A 22,195-nucleotide genomic window follows, 5' to 3' on the forward strand; every position below is an offset into this window, starting at 1 on the left:
TCCCGTATTGAGCCAAAAGTGCATCCAACACCTCCCACCGAAGGTGAGGAGGTATGTTTCAAATCTGAATTTTCCTGTTCCTTACCTTTTTAGAGACTGAGTAATCAACCATGATTTTCCCATGCAATTCCACTTTACCTTGGCCTTGCCGCCGCCCCGCGCCCACTCCACAAGTCGGTTGGGAAGGGGCTCCTGCGAGGCCGGGTTCGGCCAGGCTGGGAGCAGAGTCTTGTGCTGGCTAGAGTTGGGTAGTGCGCGTGCGCGAGTTCCTAGTACATTATTAGCTTTATGAAAGTCTTTGTAATTTTTCTAAGTCAAAATGTTCATAAACATTTAAATAAAAATAACACATTAGTAGAGGTTGCATTATATCGATTATTTGTATAATTTATAAAATTGTTTAATGTACAAGCATTAATAAAACCTTTAAACTATATACATTTTCTATTTAATTGCAACAAGTCTCCCAAAATAATGCCCTATTTGGGATTTATTCACATTTATAAGATTGAATTAAAGGGAGAAATAGAATGTTCCAGGAAGGAGAATAAAATGATTAATAGTATCCAAGAAAATAATCCTTGACTCAAATATAATGATGAAAAAATATGAAGAGTATGAAAAGAAGAAAGTGTTAGAGAAAAATTAGGTCATCTAGAACACACCTTACTTTCTCAGTAATCCTGAAATAACAGACTTTTACAAGAGTGCTTTACAAACATTTCTGTGTAGATTTTTAATTAACGAATTGTTGGTATAGAGGAAAGAAAATGTAGTAAGTTGCTAGAAGTATCAGCATCTTCAATGGTACCAAAAAAGTCTTGCTCCCGCATCTATTTCAGCTGAAATTGAACACCTTCTTTGTCACTACAGATGTGTAGAGACTATAGTAATAATGTAGCAGCTGACAGCAGGTGAGAAATTGAGTACCATGCTGTCATATTAAAAATCAACTCTTAATATGCTTAATAGAAACTTACCTTGAAAATTTATTTTAAATTAGATTCTACATTTATCTTTGTATTCCAAAAAGTCATTCTGTAATGATGATATTTGGCTTTTGCCACAGCTTAGTAGTGTGCTGTATTTTAACAATATGGAATGTAGTAAAATCTATACCTTTTCTTCTGTGTGCCTATCATATTTATTAATTTACCCAAATTATACAGAATGTTGTGTAAGTTTAGAGGAAAGTATTTTTAATAGCAAAATCCTGTGTTTTCAGCCTTAATTGTTTTAGAGGCTAGTTTCTATTTTAACTAATAATTTAGTAGGCTGCATATTATATATAAAATTTAAACAAGTTTTTATGTTTCAACATAGAGGAATTGCCAATTATTTTCTTCTTAACTAAGTGATGCATTACATTAAATCCACTGAAGTACTTTTCAACATAATTTACACAAATAAGTACTACCATATAAAAAATTTCCGCCTGTAATCGCAGTACTTTGGGAGGCCGAGGCGGGCAGATCATGAAGTCAGGAGATCGAGACCATCCTGGCTAACATGGTGAAACCCCGTCCCTACTAAAAATACAAAAAATATTAGCCGGGCGTGGTGGCAGGCACCTGTAGTCCCAGCTACTTGGAAGGCTGAGGCAGGAGAATGGCGTGAACCCGAGAGGCGGAGCTTGCAGTGAGCTGAGATGCACCACTGCACTCCAGCCTGGGCAACAGAGCGAGGAGACTCCGTCTCAAAAAAAAAATTTTTTTTTCAGTGTTATTTCATTTTCCTTCAGTTCTTTCATGAGATAGTTATTAGAACCACTTACTGTGAATTAGAGATAATAGAGACATAAAACAAAAATGTGCTTTTTTCCCCTCTACAGTAGAAAACAATGGTAACCACTTATTTATTTCATTGTCAATCAATGAAAATAGAATAGTGTCTACTGGAGATGGGTGTGGAGATCTTAAAGTTTAAAAACAGCTGCATAGTATCCAAATAAGTAATATAGGATGTATTGTAACAATGCAAGAACTGGTTTGATTTAATTAACTGTGGTTTAATATGTTGTGCATCTCACTCATGGTAAACCATGGTGGCATTTACTGGCTGATGCTTCAAAGCACTACTGTTTTCCATCTACGGTCATTGGTCAGTTGTGTTGTAGAGGCATTATATAAGGTCTGGAAAACAGTTCTGAAGGATTTTGCTTTAATGATAGGTGTAACATCTAGTCCATTTGTTGATGTCATTTTTTTTTTTTTTAAAAAGACAGAATCTTGCTCTGCTGCCCAGGCTGGAGTGCAGTGGCACGATCTTGGCTCACTGCAACCTCAGATTCCTAGGTTCAAGCGGTTCTCCTGCCTCTGCCTCAGTCTCCTGAGTAGCTAGGATTACAGGTGTGTGCCACCACACCTGGCTAATTTTTGTATTTTTAGTAGAGACAGGGTTTGGCCATATTGGCCAGGTTGGTCTTGAACTCCTGGCCTCAAGTGATCCACCTGCCTTGGCCTCCCAAAGTGCTAGGATTATAGGCATGAACCACCGTGCCTGACTTGCTGATTTTAATTTGATGTAATCTCTAAACTCTGTTCTTAATGACTTTAAAGTTTGAAACTGTAATGGTTTTACCAAGTAGCTTTTAAATGATGTTTCCTGAAGCAGAGAACAGATAAATTTGAATGATATGTTTCCAACTACAGACAGCAGTGATCTTCATGTCCTATTACATTCACCCTATAAAATCACCTGGATGTTTTTAAAAAGGCAAGTGGAGAATGGAGAAAAAAGAGGCATTGCTTATGTGATATGTATAGTGTTCTGAGATTTCTTACATTTGATAATGCTATGGTAGTTATCTTAGATATAAAGTAGTTTCAAAAATTCCAGTTCTGTAACCACATCTGATATGGTTTAGCAGTGTCCCCACCCAGATCTCATCTTGAATTCCCACGTGTCGTGGGAGGGACCTGGTGGAAAGTCTTTCCTGTGCTGTTCTCATGATAGTGAATAAGTCTTCCAAGATCTGATGGTTTTAAAAAGAGGCGTTCCCCTTCACAAGCTCTCATTTTTTACCTGCCACCATCCATGTAAGATGTTACTTGCTCCTCCTTGCCTTCCCCCATGATTGTGAGGCTTCCCAAGGCACATGGAACTGTAAGTCCAATTAAACTTCTTTCTTTTGTAAATTGCTCAGTCTTTATCAGCAGTGTGAAAATGGAATAATACAACACCTTAACTTTTGAAGTAAATGAGATGCCTGATGGTATTTTCCCCCAAGTATTTTGTGTTTGCTTTTACAGGTACTTTTTGGATTACTTGATTAAAAATGCAAAAATTACTATAAAAATAGAGGATTATATCTCTTTAACATATTATCACTGTTATCTTTCAATACATTGACAATGCAAGGGTAATAGTTGAGGGTTTTTGTCCAAATGTTGGGGTAAGCAACCAGGCTAATGTAAAGTGGAGGCAAGGAAAATGTTTCAGTGAAAAGGAAAACAGGCCATGTAAATACATTGTCAGTGAAAAATAAGAAATGAATAAATAAATATTTAATAAAATTAATGACTGAAACAGAAAAAGTCATGAATGTTTTTGGATAATAGGCTATACCACAGGGATATAGAATTAGTTGAGAGGGTAGAACAGGAACCACCTGTTCCCCCAAAATTATTGAAATAAAGTAAAATAAATTTTAAAAAATTCATACAAAAAAAGAAAGTATTTGTTACCTGACCTGCATTATGCAATTTTTTTTTTTTTTTTTAAATTAAGAATGGCAAACTCCTTCTGAAACTCTTGATGGCCTTCAATTCTTCAATTTCAGGTCTTGCTGCTCTCATCCCTACTTCCTATAGGCAGTACTACCAGTAAGCTTCTGTAATAGGCCTCTAGGCAGTTCCAGTTCCTTCCTTAGGTTTGTAGGTCATGCTTTTCCATTGCCTGGAGTACTTCAATTTACTCTACCCTCACCCTCTTTTCTGGTTTACTTTTCTTTATCCTTGAATATTAATTCTATAGACCAGGATAGGGGTACCTTTATAGTTTCAAAGTTGCCCTGTACTTCCACTGTCATAGTACATATATTAATTGTACATTTCTCTAAGTTAGTGTAAGAGTTTGTAGCAGAGTGTGTGTGTGTGTGAAAAGACAGTATCTTTAGTTAATAAGCACAAAATAAATATGTTTTGAATGAGAAGATTCTGGTTCTAGTATTTACTATTTTTAGATTTAGGAAACATTTATTAAATATTTAAATATTACTTCTTAGTCCACCCTGGGTCAGGGGTTTAGGGGAAAACTAATGGGCACGGGGCAAGCTTAGGTGAAGGATGATGCTTGAGCTCAGCTGTGTAGGATGAGTTAATCTGGACCGAGGTGCTGATAAAAATAGAATAAATTTTGGTAAGAACTTTTCCTCCAGTGTATTTTGGCATTGCTTTGTAGAATAAAAAATAAGTTAAAGGATGTTAGACTATAATAAAATTTATATTGAAAAAAACTTATGAGAAATTAACTTTATATGAAAATTCTAAAAAAGTCTGAAATGTACAGATGCTTCATGTTAATACTGACAGTTACTGGCTAGTTTATCTTATTTCAATTCATAATAAAAAAGCTAAAACAATTGTTTTTAAGTACTAACAGAATAACTGGGTCTTGGAAAATAAGTAGCATTATATGCAAAACGTGTAATATGCCAACTGGTGGCATTTTGCTTCCCTATAATTATTATCTAGTGAATGATAAGACTAGATAATCATTCTAGTGATATATCTAAAAATAAATTTCTTATTTATTTATATGTTATATGGTAAAACTTATATTTAGAATCTTACAAGGGAAAGGAAAAACATCTTTTCCCCCTCTCCAAAAATCTACTGAGAGAGGAAGGTATTTATTTGGCTTACCTGAATTACATAAGACAATATCTCAGACTTTCACCTGAGTGAGAATCACTTTGGTTCATGCTAAAATGCAGGTTCTTAGGCCAGTCCTGTTTTTGTTGGTGAGGCTCTTACATTTCACCTTTAATGAACATCCCAATGTCATCACATTCCAATGTGATAACAAATTGGAAAATAATGTGTATGTCAGTAATATGTAATTCAGATACTAACAACTGACCCTTATTCTCCTGGCCATTGAGTGGTGTGGCTGACACATTCTATGTAAATCTGAGGTTCTCAACAGGTTATATCCAATTCTGTCATAAATTTAGAGTAATCTTAAGTACATTGAATTAAATGTTGCTTATTGAATGCATGACATTTCACCTAGAATTCACAAAATCATTCAGATTACTTTATTCTTATCATCTGGGTACCCTACTTTGCTGAGCAAACTGTGTTACATGTGGGTTTGTTTATTACAGTCTGTGCAAAAAGAAACATCAACAATATTACTATCATTTCACTTTGGTATTTCTGGTATTCCACTAATGCCTCATTTGTAATAGTTAGGTATATCTTTATCTTTCTAGTAAACTGTTTGGTTTTTAAAGAATAGACAATTTTAAAAATGTTGAAATATAGTATATATCCCTAACTGACTTTGTAGGGGATAACTTTCTTTTTAATCTTGGTTATTTCTTGATTATATGCTGCTTATAAAAAATACAAAGCTTAGACATTTACTTTGTTTTTTACCTTTTACAATTTTTGTTAAAGTAATACATATTCACTTTAATATGTGAAACAGTGCATTAATATGCACAGAAATATTTTTAAAAAGCTAATATCCTTTCCATCCCTTTTTTTCCCACCTCACTTTCTTTATGCTGATACAAACAAACACATGTATAGGTTTGTGTTGAGTATGTATTTTAATGTGATTATTTGCATATTTTGGAACTTGCTTTTTAAAAACACCATGTTGTGGTGATTGTTCCAGCATAACTGTATAATTATAACTTATTCTTCTTAATAGCTGTGTACTATTCCATATGTGTAAGAGAGTATCATTATTTCTTCAGTAATTCTGTTTATGAACATTTAAGACCCTTTTTCGTTACTACTCATAATGGTGCAACAGATAACTTTGCTTATAGATCTCTATGCATTCATTTTCTTTCTGTTTTATTAAAGATACAGGATCGTGGGTCAAAAATAATGTGTATTTCAGTTTAATGAATTTCCTTTATAAAATAAATAACATTTTATATACTTGTTATAAAAATAGACTATAGAATATGGAAAACACATAGAATGAAATAAAAAGCATCTATAAATCTACCATCAAAACACAATCAATGTGCTAACAAATTGGAAGTTACTTTTTCAAATGTTTATAATTATTTGCTTCTTTACAATTCATTACATCAATTGTGCTGTAATCCTGTAAGGTTTATTTTTACCACAAGGAAGATTTCACAGAGTAATTTCAAATTCTGAATTTTTAATTTTTTTTTTTTTTTTTTGAGGCAGGTTCTTGCTCTGTCACCCAGGCTGGAGTGTAGTGATGTGGTCACAGCTCACTGCAGCTTCAATCTCCAGGGCTCAAGTGCTGCTGCCTCCTCAGCCTCTTAAGTAGCTGGGACTACAGGTGCATGCCACCTCACCTAGCTAATTAAAAAAATTTTGTTTTTGTGGAGATGGGATCTCACTATGTTGTTTAGGCCAGTCCAAACTCCTGGGCTCAAGTGATCCTCCCACCTCAGACTCCCAAAGTGCAGGGATTTCAGGTGTGAGCCACAGTGCCAGGCCTAAGTATTTTTTTAAGGCCCAAGTAGTTTGTTTTTAAGGCCCTTAAGTTTTAACTATAGATTTGTCTTTGTTGTTCCTACTTCTTTCACTTAAAGAGAACAGCTGAGAACTTCCAATGAAATTTGTAATATAATCTAAAAAGTGGAATATTGATAAAGGAAGAAAAAATAGCCCTGAAATAGAACTGTGCAAGCTTGAGTACTAGGTGTGGCATCTACCTGATTAGACATGGGATTTTGGTTAAGCTACTTGATGTCAGAACCTTAGTTTCCTCCAATATTTCCAAATTCAGGTAATAGTGACTTACATTTTAAGATAGTTATTTGCAGTTGAAGAAAAAGAAGCAAAAATATTAAATAGTATGTTGTTACTTAACTTGATTCTGTCTTAGAACCAAAAATGTCAAAGTTTTCCAAACTCAATATCAGAAAGTTTCTTTTTGCCTCCTTGCAGTCCATCCTGATCATCATCCCCATAGGCAGTTCTTATTCTGATTTCTGTCATCATAGGCTCAGTTTTCTGATTCTTGAAGTTCATGTAAGTGGAACTATACAATATATACTCTTGTATCTGGTTTCTTTCAACAGAATGTTTATGTGGTTTATTGATGTTATATGAATATAACATATTTCTATGCTGTGCAGTATTATGCTATGTAAAATTAGTAAACTATTCTAATTCTAAACTAATGTTATTAGTAAAATTAGTAAACTATTCCACTAAGTAGGATAGATTAATAGGCTCTAAGTGAAAAACAAGTATTCTTTTAGCACCACTTTACCTTTCTTTTTTAGAGAAGGATGTTTGTATTCATGTATGTGTGTGCATGTATATATGTTACTGATAGATGGATATATAGGTAGGTGAATAGGTAGAGTGGTAGTTTTGGTTTGAAAAATTGAGACGAATTCATATAAAACAACTATGAGTTATTACGTCTTGGGAAAATGGAGCATGTGAGACCCACCTTTTATATACTTTTAAAAACTCATGTAATTATGAGTTTTGCCTTTTATGTTTTGTGTCTTTCAGATGAGGGGAGGAGGAGCTATACCCCCTACCAAATAAATAAAAGCTTTTAAAATTACTTTTTTCTTTCTGCTCTGTTCCTTATTTCTACTGTCTCTCCAATTTTTTTTTCTAATTGTATGGGGAAATGTAGCCTTTAATTTAGCTCTTAACATTACAAGAGTTGCTCTTAACCTCCCATAAACAAGATTATTATGCCCATTATGGTTTTGGGGTGTGTGTGTGTAGTAGCTGGCTACTTCTGTCTATGATAATTTACCCTGTTCCCCCCATAACCTCCACTCCCAATGCATTTCCTTGAAGAGATCTTTTGAAAGTCCTGGTAGTTATTTACTAAATATAGTACTTTAAAGCAACGAGGTAGTATTCATTTAAGTAAGTGACAAATTTTTCAATATTTGGGAGTTAATATTTTAAACTCCCAAAATAAAGATTGATCCTTTTTGGCAATTTAGCCAAACCTTCAATATTTGATTGTTTAAAGATAGATTTAGTTTCTGATGAGTGAGGGAAACGAATCTGAAAAAAATGATATACTTTGCTGTACTTTTGTCATCATAGTTTATAATCAAATCCTTGGAAACTAATAGCATTAGTAAACAACAAAATAATTAGAAAATTAAAATACTGAATCATTAACAGATTGTTAGCAAACAATAGAAAATACTGGGGTTTTAAAAAAATGATACTGTTTACTATACTGAGGTAGTCAGCCTCAAAAGATGGCTATGAATCAGGCCTCCTAGTATTTATGCTCTTCTGTTGGCCTTTCCCCTTAAATCTGGGCTGTCCCTGTGACTTGCTTTTGACTTGCTTGTGGTGAAAGTGATACTGTTTGACTTCTGAGGACAGGTTATAAGGAGCCTTGCATTTTCCGTGCGAGTCACCTGGCATATGTGCTCTGGGAGAAGCCAGCCACCATATGTGAAGGCCAGTATCCCTGAAACTGCTATGTTGTGAGGACGCCTAAGCTAGTCACACAGAGAAGCTAATTGTAAGGAAGGAGAGAGAGAAATGCTTCTCTGACTCTCAGCTGTTGCAGTTATTCCAGCTAAGTTATCAGACATATGAGTGACAAAACCATCTTGGATTTCCAGCTCGATTGAAACTTCAGATGATTCCAGCCCAAGCCACCATCTGATGCAGCTACATGAGTGAGACCAAACCAAGAACCACTCAGATAAGTCTAGAAAATTCCACAGAACTGTAAGAGAGAAATAATAGATTCTTGTTTTTAAACCTTAGTTTTGGAGGATTTCCATAGCAACAAATAACCAGAACAGGTATTTTTAATTAAAATTTGTCTTAAATATATTTTATCATGGAAAAGACCAAGATATTCTACTCATCCTCAGCATTTCACTCTTTTCTAGATGACAGTATTTTGAGCCAAGGGATATGATTTAAATAATTGACACAGAATTGCAGATAAAGAGAGGTTCTGGGGTTAAGAATCAGTTCAGCTAGAACCAATCTGAAGCATCTAAGGCTACTAGAAAGCTTTAAGGAGCCATGAATCATACTTCAGGGACCCAACAGTAATGAGGGGGTTCAGGTTGAATCCAAGCATTTTCTGTTTATAGTTAAACGGAACAATATAATAAGATATGCAATAATTTACTTTAAAGAAATTAAATAAGTATAAAGCTTTCACTCTCTCCTCCTCATTTACTTTATTTCCTACTTTAGATGGCATTTTGGTGGCTCAGTTAAAATAATACTTAATAAAGTTCGGCTTCATGTAAAGGGGTGGGATTTGTATCATATTAATGTGACTTCTAAGTCCTTTTATGCATTCCAGATAAGAGGAAATGTGAATCCCCTAATGCCAGAGACTGCTGTTTTTTGATTACTAACTCTTTGACCTCAGAGTTCACACAGTATATTAGGCATAGTGCATTCAGCTCATTTTCTAAGTTATCTTTATGTTTTGTCAACTGCCAGGTGGACTCTGGGCATTTTTTGGGGAAATGTGGTTAAGGCAGCCATAATTAGCAACTGCTTGAAATACTTACCAGGTATTTTAAAGAATATTAATAAGACCTCATTTAATTTGGTTGGCAGCTCTTAGATGATTTCTACAGTGATCATGATCATGTCTTACATTTTTATATATTACCTAGCCATTTAATAATGTACTTGAGAACTAAATATTTTAATAGTATTTCCTTACAGTCTGATACAGCGTGCAATGTTAGGTAGTTAAATGTTGTCTAATACATAATTTTGAGCTCGATTAGCTTGAAATGGCAAGTTCAACTAAAGTACATATGAATAAAAGGGATTATAAGTATAGTGAAGTGTAACATAGAACTGGTAAATATTTTAAATATATGTACTCATTATGATTTGTAAATATTATAGCCAAAGCATGCAGTTGCAACAACTTCCAAAAATTAAAAACTATTTGAAAACTCTTTTTACATTTTACACTTAATAAACTAATTTGTACATAAACCACATTATTTATATTTAAAACTTAAAAAATTCACTTTCTCCAGCTATTCTAACAAGAACTTAATAAGTAGGCATTGCTTTTAAAATGACACAATCTACCAGTTATTTGGTAAAACTAGCATAATCATAAATTTCCCATCCATGCTTTTTCCAAAAATACTAACCCATATTGTTCTCTCTGGACCTGTTGTAGGGATGACTAATCCAACTGCTGAGGTCTCTCTTTATGTGTTTGATGGAACACTTGGCTTGCTGGACTACAGCTGTGTGTTTATGTGCAGTGCACACCTGCAGGGGCCTGACAAATAGCTGTAGTATGCAGAGGATACAAAATTACCCTGGCAGTGCTGCAAATAAGGAAGTTTCTGTTTTGAAGTCCATATGTGTGTGTGCTTGAGATGCCAGCTGGTGTATTTATGTTGCATGCACAGATGTAAAACTGCCAACTGATTTTATACCAAATAAAGTCTAATCTTTTTATACGTACTTTGTGTCAAAGTTATGAAGTGGTATGTAAGAATATTCTCATGACTTAGCTCTTTTAAAATAAAAACTGCTATTAAAAATATGAACTCATAATATCATTAGGAAAGAGAGGAAAAAGGATAGTGATAGAGATGGTATTTCTTAACTATTATCCTGTGTATAATAATGTTGTTATTACTATATCGTTAGATAAGTAAAGTTTTGATGTATTCTAATCATGAATGATATATATTCTCTTTTGTGACTAGAGTCAGTCAGGTCTTTATGAAATCCCAATTTATGAATACTGAAATGTGAAAGACAAATTTATATAATTACTTGACTTGAAGGCTTTGGCTATTCTATTTTTCAAGTACATTTGATTTTAACAAGTTGAAAGGGTGGTGCATTTTTTGCCATTTTTAGAATGTATTTAAATTTGTTCTGAAAGAAATATTAGTGTTTATAAATACCAGGGATAATATTTCCCAAGTCTATGGAAATTTTAAAACCAATATAAAAATAGTGGAAAAGCCAGTTATTCAAAAGAACCTTTGAAAGAAGCAATTGTTTTTGTTTCTTTTAATATGTCTTCTCTAACTAAATGAAGAAATATATTTTATTGACACTGTCCGTCCCAAACAAGAATAATGATTTGATTATTAGATAATTGATCTTCAAATTAATATTTGCAAATGAGATACTGTATATGTTACTTAAGTGCAAATGTAGATTAGAGTGGAAGCTTTTTTTAAAAATTAGTGTTGGATATATTCATTTTCTCTAAGAACTATCATTGCTTACGAAGCAGTGATTTTTTCCATATATAATTGGTTTCTTTGTTTTCTTTTTCTTTCTTTGTTTTTTTTTGGAGATGGAGTCTCGCTGTTGTCAGCCCGGGCTGGAGTGCAATGGCGCGGTCTTGGCTCACTGCAACCTCTGCCGCCTGGGTTCCAGCAATTCTCCTGCCTCAGCCTCCCAAGTAGCTGAGATTACAGGCGTCTGCCACCATGGCCAGCTAATTTTTGTACTTTTTTTTAGTAGAGGCGGGGTTTCACCATGTTGGCCAGGCTGGTCTCAAACTCCTGACCTCAGGTGATCCACCCACCTCGACCTCCCAAAGTGCTGGGATTACAGGCATGAGCCACCATGCCCGGCCCATATATAATTGGTTTCTAATATTAATGGATATGTTTCAGTTGAATCATTTTCAAAAGGATTGACTTTTACTATATTTGAAATATATGTACAAATTAAGAATTTTTAGACATTGCTTAACAATAGCTGTTATCAGAATTTGTTTTTGTTTTATTTATAACCTCTTTATTGTTTTGTATCATTTTATATGTATAGGTTTATAAGTATTTGCAAATGGAGGAAGGTAGTTCAAGTGCTTTTCAAAATCATGTTAACTTTCTTATTAGAAACTTTTAATGGTACTGTAAAAATATGTTGTCGTATATAATCTTGTATTCAGTTTTGCATTTGAAACACACTGAATTTGTCTTTCACATAAGTATATCTAGATATATTGATTCTTCTGATATTAATGTAAGTTATAATTGAGTTCTGATTTTTTACTTATAGAATTGCCTTATCATAGTTCCTTATTTGACTGTATTTTACTGACATTTTGTATGCTTTCCTAATTATTATTTTTAGTGATAGTGTCAAACTTTAGTTTGTAATGCCTTTAAAAACTTACATAGTGTTTAATAGGCATGATTCATTTTTCTTCAATGGTAGGCATGATGCCTTTTTTTGTCATAAAGGGATGTATATTTGCTATTTTTTGTAGCATAATTTTACTTGAACTTTCACTGTAATCAAATTTCAGCAAATGCGGGAAAGGCCTGAGCTTTTAGCATTGTCCCTTAGCCTTAAAGTCTAAATTTTGACTAAATCAGGCATCTTAATTCATGAAGAACGTTTGATTTGGAATAAGTTTTATATAATGAGACAGAAAGATGGACTAGAAACCACATCTCCCAATGGCTGACCTGAGGGACAAGATGTTTTTGACAAAATATACAATTACTTGTATGATAAAAAGTGCATAAAGAAACCAAGTACATCAATTTCCCAAATGAAAGGTAGTATGGTATACTTGAATTAACTCTTGATCAGGAGACATACAAAATTCTAGCCCTGTAACACACAGTTGTATGTTATTAGACTAGTTTCCTGGAGCTTTAGTTTAGTTTAATTTTTCTACCAGAGAAAGGGGATAGTAATTCTGATTTATATTGATGTGAGTATTAATAATAAGATAATGGACATAAAGCTGTTCTGTGGTCAGGGTGTGGAGCATGTAGTAGATGTTCAATAATAGTTGACTTTTTTTTTTTTAAAGCAGTAGTAGTAACAGTTTGAAAAAGTTCATTACATAGGAAATATACATGTAAAGTTAACTCAGAAAAGGATAGACATAAGAAAGCTTCACTGATGCCTTACGTTTTTTCCTGAAAATATATTTTAAAGAAAGGACCAAACCTCAAATTTTTACAGCTAAAAGAATCTTTTATTACTTATTTGAGAGATTATGTTCAATACATTGCTTGGTTATTTAGTGCTAGGGCCAACTGCCTTTAGTAGGATATCACTTCAAACACTGCTGCCGCCACTGCAGGTTGCAAGCACATGATTGAAGGCTTCTAGTTCTCAGCTCATGCCCAGATGTCTTTCAATAACTATAGCCAGTAATTTCTTCAAATTGCTCACTTTATCAGCAGCACATGTCATCAATCCTGAAGTGGTTGGTCAAGTCAACTGCAGAATCTTTAGCTTATAGACACAGCTGCAAACAGGTGAACAGGCAGAAAGTAATTTGTGCAGCTTGGTGGCTGTCAGACGAAAGACAGACAATCTGTGTTTAAAACAGATTGCAGGCCCTGTATGGGCCAGACAAAAGGGATTTCTCCAACTGCAAATAATTCTAAGGTTAACATATTTTCCTTTCTGCCATTAGGTGATTTGTTAAAATTGGAAACAATGAACATTATAAATCTACACAGAAACTGGAGACAAGATGAAAGAGAAAATCAGATCACTAAATAGGTTTACATTTGTCTTTCCAAAGAAGTATAACTGGCATTCATATAAGCTGTTTTCTCACAAATTAAGCCAAGTTATAAAATAATTCTTTGAAACTTACAAGATTATAAATATTTCAAGTTGCATTAAGAATTACTGGTATTAAAGCAATGAACCTTGAACAGTTCAGTTTTTATAAGTAGTTTTTAGAGTTAATTGTTAATTTGTAGATGTTGGAATTTGCTTCTTTAAAAATATTATTTAGTATTTTTCTTGCAGCTTTATTAAGTAGATTTTAAAACTAGCATATGCTAGATATAACACACTTTTCAGCACATAAAATCTACCATGGTTACAGAACAAAAATTCATATGGAGAAAAATATTCTGAGGACCTATGCATTTAAAAAAGTTGTCCTCACATTTTTTCCTTTGGAGTTATTTAGATCAGAATCTGAAAGATACCTGAATCTATCTGTAAAACAGTTATATTTTAGAAGATTGTTCTACAATAACACTAAGAATATTCATCATTTTTGTCCATAAATCTCAAAATGATAAACTTATGAGAGTCTGAATCAGCAAAGTTATTTCTCAACAGTATTGGTCCATATAGGTGCCTACTCATTAAACTAAACAGGAGGAAGGACTATACTACATTAGCTAAATGAGTACCTCATGACAGAAGACTACTGAAGAAGATAGACACACTATCTTTAAGACACACTATCTTAAATATTTAAAAAAGTTTAGATATTTAAAATATGTGTACATGTGTAGTGCATGGATACATGTGTTTGTAGGGAGGAACACATGAGAAATAATTGAGTAGTCCTTTGTCTTCTACCAGAGCTTATGTCTATGATATAGAGAACCGTAAGTGAATGTTACTGATTAATTCTCTTATTTTTGGCTCTCTTGTGCTTTCTCTCTTGTTTCACAATCAATTTAGTATTGTAATTGTTTTTAATAGGTAATGATCTGTGTAACATCGTGTTTCAGAACACAGTCCTCAGTGTCAAATTGTATTTAAGTTCCAGTTTGATAATACTGTGTGGTTTTTGAACAAGTTACTTAACCTACCAAATCCTTAGTTTTTCAGTGGTGATAGTGTCTATTTATTAACTTAGGTTGTTTTGTGGTATTAAAAACTCATATAAAGTATTGTGCCTTGTGCCTTGTACTTATTTAAAGCTTCAATAAACTTTAGGCATTTTCTGCTAGAATCCAAACATCCTGAGGAAAGGGAATGTTTTGGTCTTGCTCCTAGCTGCTTCCTAAGCATTTATTACCATGATTTGAACCTCTAAGAACTCAGAAGTAATCTGAATGAACTTGTCAATAGTTCTGTAATTTTTAGAGTCCACTGTGCTGATTTCCTTTAGTCATAATATTCCTTTCTTGCCAAATGCCTTGACCTTAAATATGACAACAATTCTTATTTATTTATTGAGACAGGGCCTTGCTCTGTCACCCAGGCTGCAGTGCAGTGGCGCGATCTTGGCTCACTGCGACCTCTGCCTCCTGGGTTCAAGCGATTCTCCTCCCTCACCGTCAGTAATCCCAAGTAGCTGGGATTACAGGCACTCACTACTATGTCTGACTAATTTTTGTGTTGTTTTAGTACAGACAGGGTTTTGCCATGTTGGCCAGGGTGGCCTCAAAACTCCTGGCCTCATGTGATCCACCCACCTCAGCCTCCCAAAGTACTGGGATTACAGGTGTGAGCCACTGCGCCCCGCCCTCATTTATTTTTTGGGTATAGACAAAGCGGTATGAATATTTTACTGTCTCTCATTTCAGTTTTTCTAACATTAGGAAATTGTTCTTGATTACAGCTGTTTGTCAAATACAGCTAGCTGTGGTGCCTCATGCTCACAGAGTAATCTGGCATTAAAAATCAATTATATTTTACTGTTTTTTGTTTTGTTTTGTTTTTTGAGACTGGGTCTCACTTTCTCAACCAAGCCTTTTGGTCTCCAAACTTGCCCAACATGGTTCCACTCCATTCTTTGGCCAAAAATCAATGGGTTCAAGAGCACAAGTTTTAACTCTAGGACTTAATTTTAGATTTCTCATATCAAAATCGCTTTGCCTCTAGAGCAGTAGTTAGAGCTTCCAATATATGCTGACTTTCAGGCCCTACACCATACCTATTGTTTTGAAATCTCTGAGGATGGGGCCTGGATGTCGATCTTTCAATAAAATCTCTTTGTGTCTATCTAATGTGGACCCATGGTTGAGAACAAGTGTTCTAGGACAGAGACTGGCAAGTTATGACCCATGGGCCAAATCCAGCCCATCAGCTGTTTTTGACTGGAATGCAGTAACCATCATTATTTGGCTGGTTAGTTATTATCCATGGCTGTTTCGTGCTACAACAGCAGAGTTAAATAAATGCAACAGAGACTGTATGTCTTGCAAAGCCTAAAATATTTATTATTTAACCCTTCATAAAAAATGTTTGCTGGCTGGGTGCGGTGGCTCAAGCCTGTAATCCCAGCACTTTGGAAGGCTGAGATGGGCGGATCACGAGGTCAGGAGATCGAGACCATCCTGACTAACACGGTGAAACCCCATCTTTACTAAAAAAATACAAAAAACTAGCCGGGTGAGGTGGTGGGCGCCTGTAGTCCCAGCTACTCGGGAGGCTGAGGCAGGAGAATGGCATAAACCTGGGAGGCAGAACTTGCAGTGAGCTGAGATCCGGCCACTGCACTACAGCCTGGGCGACAGAGCGAGACTCCGTCTCAAAAAAAAAAAAAAAAGGTTTGCAAACCCATTTTAGATTATGAGTTCTGATGCGGTGACTCACGCCTGTAATCACAGCACTGTGGGGGGCCAAGGTAGGTGGATCACGAGGTCAGGAGTTCGAGACCACCTTGGCCAACATGGTGAAACTCTACCTCTACTAAAAATAGAAAAATTAGCCGGGCGTGGTGGCACGCACCTATAATCCTAGCTACTCAGGAAGCTGAGGCAGGAGAATCACTTGAATCCGGGAGGTCGAGGTCTCACCACTGCACTCTAGCCTTGGTGACAGAGTGAGACTCTGTCTCAAAAAAAAAACAAACAAACCAAAACGAATAAAAAAAGATTATGAGCTCTGATTATCAACAGTTTTGCACATATTTTGTGTTTGTTGCTACTTCAGGTAATCCATTGGTGAATTAGCTAGATATTTTTGATTACCTTTTTATTTCTTGCCTAATAGTGAGCTGTTTGAGGGCAGGCTCCATATTTTATAGCTCTTTAAAATCCTCAACCCCTAATATAGCTAATTTTGCATAGTTGGGTGTAAGTAAATGTTCATTAATTGACTCTAGTTATTGGCCTTCAGTTATTGCATGAAGGTGCTAGTAAGGGACAGTGTGGAGCTTTTGATTTGTGCATGTTCACAATGATTCAGTGGTATTTAGTGCATGTTCAGTTTTTTTTTTTAACTCCTTCTATTAAAATAGACATTATTGTAATTTAGAATATTACCAAGTCTTCATTGTATAATTACAGAAAATCCCTTAATTTTTTTTTCATTTCTGGAATTACCATTAACCTTCATTACTCATTGTTTGTACTTAATGTTTAGATCTAAGCTACAAAACAGCATACCATATTTTCATCATCATTACTGTTTTAAAAATTTGCCTTCATTCCTGTTTCAGGGAGTTTGGGCAATGCCTGTGATATTTGTGTCTTGAAAATAGTGGTCTGTCAGATACGAGGTTGATCCAATTTTAATAATAGTTTTTTCTACTTCTTGATCTTTAATGGATTGAAATTATCTTGGCTTTTGCTGGTAGTGTAGTCATAATAATTTTTAAATTGTGAGTGCTCAAGGGAGAAAACAGATCCAAAGTGTCCTGTATTGGTTCTGTGTTATTCCCCTGGAATGATGTGTTTGACTAGTTTTCTTTTAAACTATTAACTACATAAATTTTGTTCAAGGCTGGTGTCTTAGCATTTGTATTACAACTATAGTTAGTACACATACATGTCTTCTATATTCATTAAGAAAGATCACTATCTTACATTGTTTTTTTCATTTCACTTGTTAAATAAAGTGAATATGTTATTTAGGGCAGGGAAAAAATAAGGCAATCAGGCAGGTTGCTGACGGCAGTCCAAATGGCTGATCAGAGAGTCTTTATATGCATTGGTAATGTGTTGTGCAATATAAGCTGAAATATATTCCACAAGGGAGGAAAACGGAATAGGTTACATACACTGTTCCTAAGTGCAATGAATATAAAACTCCATTACTCACTTTAGGCAGGTGCTTTTTATATGAGGCTTTAAAGTAATATAAAACTGCTGGTGAAATGATTGGTTTATACAGACACCACTTAGCTTCCAGTGCTCTAACCAGATAAAGAGACTAAAACTATTAAGATATTTCTTTAATGATTCAGGGATTGATGTTTAATATTCTTTTGGTATAATGGCCTGTCCCTATAACATTGTATAGTTATGAAATTTGTGTGTGACTTGGTTATGAAAGACTTTTTTCAGGGAAAGAGGAAAAAAGTTCTTATTTGTTAATGATAAGGAAATGAATCTCTCCAAAATTTCTTTCAGTGTATACATATATAGAAAGATATATGTATTTATATATATCTGCATTTAAAAATATTTTTGAAGGACTTTCTAAATACGTTTCTTGGTAGTTTTTTTCAGCTTTTCTCCAAGAACGATTGAACATTTTATAGGCATTAAGATTGAATAAATTTTGTAATGTACAATAACTCTCTTTAGGATAACTCTGCAATTGGTTGATGAACATTATGAAGCATTAAAATGTGTATTAGTTCATAAAGATTTGCAGTGATCTCACTTATATATACAAACCGCTATATTTCTCTTTTTTGACACTTTTACAGAGAACAAGTACCTGCTTATTGTTTTAACGCTGAACATTCTCTTATGAGTGAATTTTTATAAATTAAAAGGGACGTTAAAAGGATAACAAATAGGCATTTTTCGAATTTGTCTTAGGTTCTAAATATTTGAACCAGATGGTTTTCTTTCTAAATCTGTCATTGATTGATTGATTAATTGATTTTCCCTCCCTCCCATCCCTCAGTGCCTCCATGTCTCCCTCCCTTGAGCTTCCCCCTCACCCCCAACCTTGCTTCCCCTTATTAGGTGATATTTACATACAATCAGCTATTTTACAGTTTATGATTCAGTGGTATTTAGTGCATTCACAATGTGCAACTACCAGGCCTCAGTTTCAAAATATTGATATCACTCCATAAAAACACCCCATAGCTTTTAAGTAATTGCTCGTAATTCCTCCTCTCCCTCATCCCCTGGTATCCTCTAATCTTATCTACTTTTGTCTCTATGGATTTTCCTTTTCTGGACATCTGATATTAAAGGAATCATATATTAATATTATGGGACCTTTTGGTTTTCTCCAGAGATCTGGCTAAGTTGTTGTGTGTATCAACAGTTCATTCATTTTTTATTGCTCATAATATTCCATGGTATGGATGTACCACGGTTTGTTAAATAATTTATCTGTGGAAGGACATATTTGTTGTTTCCAGTTTTTGGCTATTACAATAAAGCTGTGATAAACATATACAAGTTTTTGTGTGAACATGCATTTCGTTTCTCTGGGAGTAATGCCTCAGAATACAGTTGCTGGGCTATACGGTAGTTGAATGTTTAAATTTTTTTTTGTTTTTGAGACAGAGTCTCGCTCTGTCACCCAGGCTGGAGTGCAGTGGCGCGATCTCAGCTTACTGCAAGCTCCGCCTCCCAGGTTCACGCCATTCTCCTGCCTCAGCCTCCCAAGTGGCTGGGACTACAGGTGCCCACCACCATGCCTGGCTAATTTTTTGCATTTTTAGTAGAGACGGGGTTTCACCATGTTAACCAGATGGTCTCCATCTCCTGACATCGTGATCCGCCTGCCTTGGCCTCCCAAAGTGCTGGGATTACAGGTGTGAGTCGCCGCCCCAGCCTGAATGTTTAATTTTGAAATGAATGGATATGACTGTGTTTCAATAAAGTTTTATTTATAAAAGCAGGAAGTGGGCCAGATTTGGCCTATGTGGTTTGTCTAACATGGTTATAGGAAGAAGGAATTGGTGGATAAATATCATGGCTTTGTTAACGCCTATTTAATCATGTTCCTTAAATATATTGTTTAGTAAACTTCTTTATAGAATTACCCATATAGTAATTTTTGTTTTCAAATAGTAAACTTAAGATGATATCCCATTTCATTCCTTATATTGGTAATTTATAGTTTCTCTCTTTCTTATTAGAGTTTTTCAGTTTTATTGGTCTTTAAAAAAGTTTAAAAAATCAATTTAAAATTTTAAATACAATTTTTTTATTTTTAGAATTTTGAATATAAATTTTGTTGATTTCTGCTACCTTTGTTATTTTTTGCCCATGCTTACTTTGGTTTTATTTTGCTTTCCATGTTTTGGTGTTTTAGGTGAGAGCTAGATTATGGAATTAAGACTTACTTTTACTGTGCACATTCGGTGCTATACATTTCTCTCTGTGTACTGCTTTAGTTGTGGCCCACAAATTTTGATATATTATGTCTTCATTCAATTTTTTTCTTCTATTTCATTGGAGAATCTTTGGCTCATGGACTATTTAGATCTGTTTAATTTCCAAGTTTGGGGAGATTTTCCTACTACTTTTTAAAAAATTGATTTCTAATTTGAATCTATTGTGGTCCGAGAACAAACTCTGTATAACTTCATTTATTTTAATTCTGTTCATTTCTGGTCCAGTATAATATTGTCTACCTTGTTAGCTGTTTCATGGGCATTTGAAAAGAATGTGTATTCTGCTGTTCTGTAACCTAGAAACAGCTTATTAGTTGATGGCATTTTTGACATTGTCTATATCCTTGCTGACATTCTGTCTAGTTGTTGTGTTTGTTGTTGAGAGGGGTATCGAAGTGTCCAAATATAGTTGTAGATTTATTTTTTCAGCTCTATCTCTTTCTGCTTTACGTATTTTATAGCTATGTTGTTTGGTTTATACATATTTCAAGTTGCTGTGTCTGTTCAGAGGATTGGCTCTTAGGATTTTTTTCCTCTTAAACCTACTTTGTTTGACATTAAAATAACCAGTTTTTTAAAAAAATATTGAGATAAAGTTCACATAACAGAAAACGTATCATATAGCTATTTTAAAGTGTACAATTCAGGAGTTTTTAATAAATTCATATAGCTGTGCGGCTATCACCACTCTCTAATTTTAGAACATTTTTATCTCCCCAGAAGAAACCCCATACCCATTATGCAATCATTCCCCATTCCCATTTCCCCACAGCCCTTGGCAATGACTAATCTACTTAGTGTCTCTGTGGAATCCTGATTTTGAATATTTTCTATAAATGGAATCATGGAATATGTAATGTTTTGTATCTGATTTATTTCACTAAGAATATCTTATACAGGCTTTTGTGTGGACATTCTTATACAAGCTTATGTGTGGACATATATTTTCAGTTTCTTTGGTTATTTACATAGGAGATGTACTGCGGGATCATATGGTCACGTTTGATTAACTGCAAAATTGTTTTCCGTAGCAGCTGGACCATATGACATTCCTAGCAGCAATGTATGAGGGTTTCTTTTCTTTTCTTTTTTATTATACTTTAAGTTCTAGGGTACATGTGCACAACATGCAGCTTTGTTACATATGTATACATGTGCCATGTTGGTGTGCTGCACCCGTTAACTCGTCATTTACATTAGGTATATCTCCTAATGCTATCCCTCCCCACTCCCCCCAACCCCCAACAGGCCCAGGTGTGCGATGTTCCCCTTCCTGTGTCCGAGTGTTCTCATTGTTCAATACCCACCTATGAGTGAGAATATGTGGTGTTTGGTTTTCTGTTCTTGCGATAGTTTGCTGAGAATGATGGTTTCTAGCTGCATCTATGTCCCTACAAAGGACCTGAACTCATCCTTTTTTATGGCTGTATAGTATTCCATGGTGTATATGTGTCACATTTTCAAAATCCAGTCTGTCACTGATGGACATTTGGGTTGATTCCAAGTCTTTGCTATTGTGAATAGTGCTGCAATAAACATATGTGTGCATGTGTCTTTATAGCAGCATGATTTATAATCCTGTGGGTATATACCCAGTAATGGGATGGCTGGGTCAAATGGTATTTCTAGTTCTAGATCCTTGAGGAATCGCCACACTGTCTTCCACAATAGTTGAACTAGTTTACAGTCCCACGAACAGTGTAAAAGTGTTCCTATTTCTCCACATCCTCTCCAGCACCTGTTGTTTCCTGACTTTTTAATGATTACCATTCTAACTGGTGTGAAATGGTAGTATCTCATTGTGGTTTTGGTTTGCATTTCTCTGATGGCTAGTGATGATGAACATTTTTTCATGTGTCTGTTGGCTGCATAAATGTCTTCTTTTGAGAAGTGTCTGTTCATATCCTTTGCCCACTTTTTGATGGGGTTGTTTTTTTCTTGTAAATTTGTTTGAGTTCTTTGTAGGTCCTGGATACTAGCCCTTTGTCAGATGAGTAGATTGCAAAAATTGTCTCCCACT

General features: G+C 34.7%; 1 protein-coding gene across 42 annotated transcripts in view; it reads left to right on the forward strand.

Moving 5' to 3' along the window:
- The window catches only part of VPS13B (vacuolar protein sorting 13 homolog B), an 856,590-nt gene that overhangs the window by 220,168 nt on the left and 614,227 nt on the right, over nucleotides 1–22,195 (forward strand). For 2 of the 42 annotated variants that reach the window (XM_077943911.1, XM_015145780.3), the window contains exon 18: nucleotides 8,786–10,091. The exons of the other annotated variants lie outside the window; for them this stretch is intronic. In XM_077943911.1, coding sequence (XP_077800037.1) covers nucleotides 8,786–8,829 — 44 coding nt within the window. In that variant the 3' untranslated portion in view covers nucleotides 8,830–10,091. Of the gene's footprint in view, nucleotides 1–8,785; nucleotides 10,092–22,195 lie in introns of those variants that run through there. 42 annotated transcript variants of the gene reach the window in all.

This window comes from Macaca mulatta, chromosome 8 (assembly GCF_049350105.2).
Source record: "Macaca mulatta isolate MMU2019108-1 chromosome 8, T2T-MMU8v2.0, whole genome shotgun sequence".
Lineage (NCBI taxonomy): Eukaryota > Metazoa > Chordata > Mammalia > Primates > Cercopithecidae > Macaca > Macaca mulatta.